This window comes from Rhopalosiphum maidis, chromosome 3 (genome assembly GCF_003676215.2).
Source record: "Rhopalosiphum maidis isolate BTI-1 chromosome 3, ASM367621v3, whole genome shotgun sequence".
Taxonomy (NCBI): domain Eukaryota; kingdom Metazoa; phylum Arthropoda; class Insecta; order Hemiptera; family Aphididae; genus Rhopalosiphum; species Rhopalosiphum maidis.
In genome coordinates, this window is record NC_040879.1 from 49,420,676 (window position 1) to 49,430,953 (window position 10,278).

Below are 10,278 nucleotides of genomic sequence, written 5' to 3' on the forward strand. Positions count from 1 at the left end.
TGATAAAACACTGAATACAAATTTAACTCGTTTGTTAATGTAACTCAGGATCGGCAAAATTTTTACCTACACGGACAATAATTTTTTCAGTTTTTTATTGAGAGCCCCATACAAAATTAAAATATTAAAAAATAAAATGTATATATATATACACACACACACACATTATATACGATTAGATTACGTTCTCGCTCATAGCTTATCGCATGAGATGTGCACATTATTATATAATAGTCATGATTAAATTGTATTTATACAAATTTAAGTTATAAAATTGAAATTTTAAACACTATGAAATATATTTGGAAGGCCGCAGCAAATAGTACCGAAGGCCGCGGGTTGTCTTTGCCTGCTGTAACCACCTACTCTATACCTACTGTACGGCCGCCGCAGAGTTATACCATTTTGTGTATACAACACACTAGCCCTCCTTTTTTAAATTCAAGTAATTTAACAGCATTTGTTTTATCCAAAATACGTACTTTTATTCGTTTGATTTGATTTTTTCATGACAAGCTCCATTGATAATAATATTGATATACACCGATAACAAATATAATTTTAATTAAGTTCTTTAAAGTAAGTTTCTTATTATACAACATATTGTGTCATAATAATGCTTTAATACCCTATGTACACACAATGGTCATTGATTGATATACATAGTGATAGTATATACCCAATACTCTCACTTGTTACATCACAGCACGTCTTTAATTAGTAATATACTAATATATAAATATAATAAATGGTCAAATGGACAACTAATTGCAATCGCCAATTAGTATATTTAAGTATACATTTATATTATTTAAATATCTACCGTAAAGAACAAAGATGTGCTAAGTTATTTTTTAAGAAAATGCATAAAAAATATTAATCTCTATGTTTTGTCTTAATATTTAATTACACAAAGGCATTCATATTTTATAAATATTTAAGTGGCGTAAACATCCAATTTTAAGTAACATATAATAAAGATTATTATTTACGATATTAAAATGTAAAACATTTAATTTTTACAAAAAGTGAGTGAAGCAGCGGCAACAATTTATTTCTATATATGTACGACAGATAATGCATATATTTTCAATTGTTAGTGGTCTCGAGATTTAAAAAAAACGGGCGCGGTGGGGTGCATTAACTGCGAATAGAACGAGCTGTTGGCGTATACCTGTCCACGATCGCTTCCCACTCGGTTAACAAATAAAAATGTGGGGATGATTTCTGCGACCGATGGACAAAGGTCTTTTGCCGTATTTAGGTTGGAAAACCAGGTAGCAAACCCCAGTCACGCCTACAGGACATGTATATTTATTGTAATTTGGCGTTCTTTCTTTTTAGTCCATCATAAGGCGACATTGCGGTCACAGCATCAGCTCCAGTATCCCGGCTAAAATATTATTCTGTACAAATCAACAACGTCTTCTGACTGTTTTTTAGTGGAAAATAATACTAACACACATTTTCGCAGTAATGGATGTCAACGGTGATTTTAACGTTTACGGAAACAACTACAGCATCAATGGTAAATATAAATATGTAATTTATACTTTTGCATTTTATAGCTGTTTACAAGAAAATTAATTCAGCATGTATTTTTTAAATCTTTTTATTACATATCCTTTAAAAATGTTTTTGCAATAAGAGTAAGTGTTGTAGGTATTTAATGACTATAGTATATACTTGAAGATGCGATTCCCATAAAAGTGATATTAAAGATAAACTTTTTTTAATTGATTTCACATTCACACTAAAGTGTAATTTTCAATATATTTATGTATAATTAGATTTTTGGCTTTGGCAGTTAACGTCAATATTTTAATTTTGTTTAGTGTATATAGCGCAGAGAACTCTTAAATATAAAATCTTCAAAGAACTTACCACGTGCATAAATTATTCTACATGACAGTGGATTGCTAATTTTTTTTATAAACAATAATATCGTAATACTTCAAGTGTACATTACAGTTATTTTTAAGCGGCTAACATTTATACTTTTAAAAATGTAATAAAACAAGTGTATGTGCACATTTTTAGCAAATACTTTGCACTTAAACTTAATAAAAAAAAATTGAAAGTATAGAAAACCAGTCTAACATACACGATGTGTTTTTTTTATAAAAGTACTTTTATATAGTAACATCAATTTTGGACGATAAGGTATATTTTTTTTAGCGTAAATGCGGTTAGGTTAAGGATAACAAATTATACATAAAATGTATGTTGTAATTTTTTTTAGATAACACAACAGTAACAACCGCCTACGTTGAACCTTCTACTTCTACAGCGCATCCGGTCAACAATGTGTTGTCGGCTGAGGGAAGTGGACGATACGCTAACCACTATGCCGAACACCCTTTGCGTTCGGAGAGCATTTGGCAAGACCATCAACGGTTACAACTGCAGGAGCAAGTGAATACTTGGAATATAATGATGTACAGATTCTGGAAATTACAGCAGCAACAGCATCTGATACCGTATTACCAGAATGCTTGGCGTTCCAAAGAACCGTTGAGTAAGTTCATTTCAATACATTATTATACCTACTCGTATTAACATTTGAAAATACTTTTAACCGAGTTATATTTGTGACTTTTAATCAGTTTCGAAATGTATAAGTAACTTTAAATTATAACTCCTTACAATTTTTAATGCAATTTTGAATAAAAAAATCCATGTATCTTCAATTATAGTAGTTTAGGTAACATATAATTTTTATAATTATTCTTAATTTTTTCAAATCAAACAAAAAAATAATTAAGGTTAGGTAAGTGAAAATTTACGTAAATCCCATTCAAGCGAATATTTTTATAATAATTATTAACTACATTTTGACTCTTTTTAAGTTAAATTTAAAATTTTTTTTTAAATGTTGATAAAAAATGATTTTACGTGTAATAATGCTTGAAATATACAAGATTTTTCATTGCCTTGTTTATCTATAGGAAAAATGGATAATGCGGCGGAATTGGTTCCCAGGTCAAATAAAGTGTATGAATTAATTCCCGAAAAACTACTTTCCAGTACACAACTGTTCGACTTGGTTTTCAAATAAAATTGCTTTCCAACATATAACTGTTACAAAATATATACTAATTTTATAATATTTTATTAGGTTTTACGGTATCTGGTATCTGGGATAGATGAATAGTTTATAAATATAATGTTATATCTAGTTGTAGGTATTTATAAGTAATTGTTTAGTTTTACTTTATTATTATTATTATTATTGATATAACTGTTTTCACAGTAGTATTCGTTAAAAACAAGACATTTATATGGCTTTTCTCCGGTATTAACGACTCGGAATGTGAGTTTTGCTAGGTTATCAAAACTGTCTCATTGGGATTATAATGCTAAAATAATATGTTTTGTAATATACATTTTTCTCGTAAATCATTGTTAAAATAAACACTTATCATTTTATTGAAGAAATAAATAACAACGTAGATAGTTACAGTTAATACCATAAGTAACTATTTGACTGAAACTGTAATTTGTAACCAGCTACAAGTATATTTCAGTATACTTGTACGTACTTATCCAAAAACAACAATTTGAGTATTTTAAAAAATTCTCTTTTAGAGATCAAGAAGTCAAGAAGAAAAAGATTCTCATTCAACGAAGAACAAGTCGGTATATTGGAAAAAGCATTTCAAATGAATTCGTTTTTGGGCGAGGCGGACAAGCGATACCTAGCAAATCAGCTGGGCGTTACGCACAAAAATGTGACGTATTGGTTTCAAAACCGTCGGATGAGAACAATTAGTGACTCACAGCTAAATATTTGGGTGAGTTATATGCCAGCCTTTGAACACAAATACATTAAACCTATATTTACAAAAAAAACGTGTATAATATAATATTTATATATTAGTTATTAGTAGAAAATATTAATTTATATCTACGTTTTATTATGATTAAAAATGCCCAAACCACCAAACCTTCTTTTCAACCAAACCGTGTCATGATAAGTATTAATAATTTATTAGTGTCACGCAATATCGTTTTGATCTGAAAACCACTTTCTAGTAATATTGTAACTATGATTTGTTAATTTTAATCAAATACGATTTTCTCGTTTAACACAAGTGTACGGTGTAAATCAGTAATGTATACCATTTTTAGGCTTATAGCTGCTAGGATAGTAATTAATTTTTTATTAATTTTGGGCGGAGCAAAAACTCAAAACAAAGCCCAACGGGAGCTTTAATTTTTCCACTTCCATTCACTTGCTATAATATAGTATTGTATTTATGTTATAATTAATATTGACTGTAGTTAATATATATTAGAATACATCGATTAACAAATAAAAATACATCGTGTAAACTATCATTAATTTGAAATAATAGAGTTAATAATATTAACGTGTTAAACTACTTAAACGTAATGTAATATATTATTATTATTGTCACAGTGTTTGAACTTCCGTAATCGGATTGCAGCGAAGATGAAACGGATGCCATCAACTGTTATGCGATCATGATCCATATTTTTGTTTTTATTTTTTTTTTTAATATTATTATCATTATTATGTTTTGTTATTTTTTTTAGTTTTTATTACTGTTTATTATTATTATTATTAATACTATCTAATACGACTTGTTTTACCTATGCCTTATATATACATACATAATATGTCAGTATAATATATGTTTTTATTTGGTATTATTTTGAAATATACCTATGTTTAAGTTCATCTAATTTTGTTGACTGGATTGTATTATATTATATCCATTACTTTTGAGGTATTTAATTCGTTTCTACTGCAAGCAGCAAGTCTTGTAAAGTTGTAACGTTGAAGATGCATTGAGTGTGTGTAGGTGGTAGAGACAGGGCTCCCCAAGGAGGAGGGGGTCGGAGGACCCATGGTACTGTGGCCCTCACTTTCGAGGGGCCGGTCGTTCAAAGAAATAATTACTTCAATATAATATATTAGAAAAACGTTTCAAATATTTTTTTTTTCAGGATTGAAATATTATTTTTAAGTGTTTTAAGATTGTTTTTTATTAACTCTAAAATGATTATATCCTAAATATTATGATATCACACCGCTATTAATAACTTGAAAAAAATTGATGGCTCATGAAATTTTTCCCTCTCTTACCTAAGCCAGTTACCAAAGTTGGTTTATTTATAAAATTACGTGATATTTTTGTTCGTAAAAATTTAGTTGTGTATTATTAATTGAATAATATTTTTCTAGATATATATTATGTTAGATAAAATTTATATATAGCGTTATGTTAATCAACATAAAATATTCGCGTAATGTGCGTCTTTTGAAAGCCACACGTGTACAGTTTTTTCGCCGTTTGCGTTTGTAGCGGTCGCGATCACGGTAACGAGTACGACTGTCGACGACGATCCTCCGAACGTTTTTCTTCGCTTTTTATTTTCTCACATAGAATCGCAAACGCCGATTGATGTACGAGTCACGAGATATTTATTCTATTTGTTTGCTTACATTTACACGTATACCGTAGAGCACTGATATTTGATACGTAGCCCATTTATCCATTATATCGTATTTATATTGTTTAGTTGTTCTCGGTAGTTTTAACGGGTTTTGCTGTATTTCATAATAAAAGTGTTTCTCGACGACGTTTGTGTCGCAAAGTATTGTATTCATATACTTACTTGAGTGTATGACAATAATATTTTATGTTTTTGTACACCAAATAATGCAAATGGTATTATTTATAAATTAATTAGGCTTCTGGAGTGTATACTTATCTAACACTCAACTAATAAAAACCAATATATAAACGTTATAATGTATTTTTGTTAAGGGGGGGACTGCAGCACGCGTATTTTTCATGCGTTTTAGACCAATAAGCGGTGGTAAATTACACATACTTCGGATTGTCCGATTTAAATTTTTAATACATTTATGAATTCGTTGACAAAATATCTAGGCTTTATAGGAAGTCGATTTTTGATTTTCAATTTTAAAAGACCATAAAATTAAGATATTTTTTTCAAAAATCCCATTAAATAATTGCATTATATTTGTATTTATTTTGAGCATATCTGATTTTAAATTAAAAAAGTGATTCCTGAAGAGCATAGTCTAGAAAATAATAAATTCAACCATTTTTTTTTGAAATTTCAATCAAATTTCAGGAAGTATGTTTAATTTACTGCCGTTTTTAGTAGTTTTTGTAGTTATGCATACAAGAATATATTTCGTTTTTCGTATTCATTGGCATGTGCGTGCGCGTGTGAGAGTTGCTTCCGGCGCGCGGCGCTGCGGTTGCTCGGTACGCTGAGACATCAATTCTTGGAAACAATTAGCGGATAGCTATAGAAAAATCACTAATGGGTAACAATAATAGTCAATAATAATTATATTATTCCATAATTTAATACAACCCATATTATATTATAAGGAAATATAAACTATATACCGCCTGGCGCTTATGAATCGTTTGATTTCAACACCACAGTCAGTATACTTCGATCAGTAAAGTTGTTTGTAAGTTTCCATTGTTTTGTGTTTTTTCATTATTTTATAAAATGGGTAAGGACTGGCGTTTTGGCCGAAAAACTAGGTGTAAGTTTAGTGCATCTAAGTTAAAAAAACATAGTCTTAAAAAAAAAGTACAATCGATAAAGAAAAAGTGACGAAGATCAAAGCTGTAATGTTCAGGTAATTTTTTAAAACATTAATTTAATTTAGTAGTGTAACATAAGGCAGCAAGCCATTAATGATAATGAAGAATGTTCAACATAGTTTTCATGAAAAATGTTGTGCATTTACGCTCTATTTTTTTCAAATTTTACTTATAACAACTTTATAACGTAGAGTAGACAAGTAGGAATAATGCTTTGATTTTTGACTTCAGCCCCTCTTTGAAAAGGAAAATTCATCTAGTTGGTACTTTGGGAGGTCAAAAGTAAGAAATTTCCACTAGTTTTCAAAAGCGTTTGAAAAATACCTAATGAAGTAACGGAAAAAACGGGAACTTTTACGTATAATCAGTTTTTGAAATAATCGATTTTTTTATTTTGCTGTAACTCAAAAACGAATCATTGTAAATGCTTGAAATTTTCACCAAATGTTTATATTAGCGTTATCTATTTACAAAATATTTTGACTTTTTTTAAGCTATTTATAGACAATTGAAATTTTCGATTTTTCTTATTTCTTTTTGAAGTGTCGATAAAAAAATTTTGGGCGTCCAAAAAAACTTAAAAATTTAATGCAAAGTTCCTTAGCTGTTTTTTATATTGTAGTTAAAAAAAATCAAAAATCGTTAGCCACAATTTTTTTTTATAAGCGTTTATAGTCCAAATTTTTGTATTTATATCTAAGGTTAAAAAATTGAATACTGAGTTTTCCATGAATTTTCCTTCAAATAACTATAGCTATAGCTATAACTCGAAGCGTTATTAAAGAAAAAATGTTATTAACATTTGAATTTAAAATTTTTATGAAATTGTGTAACAATAACGATTTATCCACAAACGATTTACGATTTTAAATATTTGTTATTATTCAAAAAGTCATAGATACACTTGAAAATTGGCATTTTCTTTACATGATTTAATTTTAAAAATATTTTGCTTATTTTAATGCTATTTATAGGCATTAAAAATATTCGTTTGTGTTTAGATTTTTTTTTTTTATAAATATCAATAACTTTTTTTTGGCCGAGTCGAAATACTTGAAAATTTAATACAAAGTTTCTGATAAGTTATTTATTTATTTTTATTAGTTTTCAATATGTAAATTAATATAGCTCAACGATAAATGCTGCCACCAGGTATGGAATCCAGCATGAAGACATGGCCTAAGAACAGCTACAAAAAGTTATAGGGAAAAATATAAAAAATGCACGCCTAATAGTAGATCATGGTCTAGCATTTTTAGCAGCATCTCCTGATAGTTTTTTTGGTTAGTTGAAATAAAGTGTCCAATTATCAGCGAAAAGTATGAACCCAGAAGATGGAATCACTTCGAAAAAAATAAAATCTTGTGAAATAAAAGATGGACAGCTGCATCTAAAACTTAATCACAAGTCACAACTACTATTATCAAGTACAAGGGCAATTGCACATTTCAAATAAATTATACTGCTTATTATTTATCAAACCTAATGAAACACAATAAATGTATTAAAATTTAAATCTTTGAATGAATTTGGTACGTTCAAATAGTATATAAATATAAAATATATTAGTCATATTATGAAATATGTATGTAAGAATTCACATAGATCGGTAATTGTTGACATATGCACTAAAAAGACAATTATAAGAGTATCCGAGCTTCATTACACATAATTATACGAATCGCATAAGTGAAACAGTTCTGGACGCAAAATTCGTCACGGCTCAGAAACGGTTTAATTCGGCACTGTAAATGCATTCACGCCCAACTATCAAATATCATAATATTATAATATTATGCTAAATAATCTAACAGGTATAGGAACTTTATACTATTCGAAGTTCACACAAATTTCGATTTTATTTGCTACACGCATATCATCCGCTGACCAACATAGTCGGATTGCCTACCTGCAGGGAGCACGGAAAAAAAATTACTAAAATATTATAGTTAATCAAATTATAGTAAATTTAACTATTTAATAGGTAACATAACTAAAATGATTTACTTATTATAACTATATAAATATAGTTGTTTGTTATGGTAACGTTTACTATATTTTATAGTTTACACGGTTTTTAATGTTTGAATTAACTAACAAATATAGTTAAAATAGTTTACTAATGTTAATAGTTAAATTAACTATAAAATTAAGTATAAAGTATACTATGTATTACATAACATTGTTAGGGAAAAATACGATTTTCCCTATTAGTAATCAATTTATGTATTTAAAGCCGTTTACACTTTTACAGTAACTGTTAAGTTGTTAAATAGTCTATACTCGACATTCGTGTTGTCCAGAGAAAATTGTATAGTTTTGACAATTTTAAACGAACTAATCTAACAGGTTAATGTTGTTACCTATATAATACCTACTCATTAATCATTAAGTTAATTATAGAATATGTTTTATAGTAATACACCGTTTTTATTAAAAAAATCACTATTATATGATACAATATAAATAGAGACACGCAGTAAAAATGTAAAATTGTAAAATTAAAAACATCCGAGTAGCTTTTCGCGTACGAGGCACTGCATTATAATAATTATGAACGTTATTTTATAAGGTATTCTGTTATTATTTATGTACTGGAACTAGAAAGTCTGGAATCACTTGACACTTATCACTAATAAGTAATCAAAATTTAACATTTATAATTAATATCATGTTTGATGATTGTTAAATAAATTGAATTCATTATAAATTAAATATTTAACAATGATTAAAAATAAATATATATTAATTTTAGTTATAATAGTAATTTAATAAATAATTCAAAAAATATATTTAATAAATATTTACAATATTGTATATAAATAATATTAAAAATGTATATTTATATTAAGAATTAATTATTCGATTAAAATTAAAGTTTCTACGTGTCTATATACTATTATACCTAGGCGTTCTTTTTATAGTTATACCTTATTAATAAAAAAAACGTAGTACCTAGTATAATAAATTAGTTGCATTATAATAATTTAAAATAATATAATAAAATAGTTCAACAATTAATGAAAAACAATGATAGGTATATTATTAATTAAATATTATTAAAAGTATATATTATTTAAATCTACACTATGATAAAAAAGTAAAATGTATTTAGTTGGTAAGGGGCTTTTTTTTTTAAGATCTTTTTTCACAGGTTCCACAATTCATGAACAATTTTTTTTATACTACATATTGATACGCAATCGTGGATTGTCGTGTCATAATATTATGTGATTCCCTAGTTTGAAACGTTTTCGCTACCCGCGGACATCATTACATCAATCAACAATCCATCGGTAATCGGTACTCATGAGACACTGTAAATGTATATAGTATATAATATTATACTGTTAAGCGCCGCTCTATGTCTATGACCGCCATTTAATTCACCGTTGGCCGTACGATGTGAATTTCGGCTCATCATTTTTGTCATCGCGATATACGCCGTACTGCGACGTTTGTGACGTTTAGAGTTCTTTCACACGACACACAAAGTGGCCAGCCACAAGAATCGCGCTACAGTTTACAAAAGTTCCCCATCGATTCACACGAGACGCTTGCCGTACACGATTAGGTAAGCAATAAATTAACGTATTTGTTCACATGCTAGCATAATGTTACACGATATAGTACCTATATATTTTAAAATGTATAA

General features: G+C 28.2%; 1 protein-coding gene across 1 annotated transcript; it reads left to right on the forward strand.

The window, feature by feature from the left end:
- Positions 1-1,476: 1,476 nt before the first annotated feature.
- Positions 1,477-4,492, forward strand: LOC113557997 (homeobox protein engrailed-2a-like). The gene is made up of 4 exons (XM_026963531.1): positions 1,477-1,528; positions 2,243-2,518; positions 3,589-3,794; positions 4,424-4,492. Exons 1-4 carry the CDS (start codon positions 1,477-1,479, stop codon positions 4,490-4,492), a joined length of 603 nt encoding a protein of 200 aa, XP_026819332.1.
- The last annotated feature ends 5,786 nt before the right edge of the window (positions 4,493-10,278 follow it).

What these genes read in the sequence shown, in the direction of transcription:
- LOC113557997 (XM_026963531.1), top strand. Translation starts at nt 1,477, where the DNA reads ATGGATGTCAACGGTGATTTTAACGTTTACGGAAACAACTACAGCATC. An exon ending in AAACAACTACAGCATCAATG is followed by an intron (nt 1,529 to 2,242) that starts GTAAATATAAAT and finishes AATTTTTTTTAG; the next exon opens with ATAACACAACAGTAACAACC. An exon ending in ACTCACAGCTAAATATTTGG is followed by an intron (nt 3,795 to 4,423) that starts GTGAGTTATATG and finishes TTATTGTCACAG; the next exon opens with TGTTTGAACTTCCGTAATCG.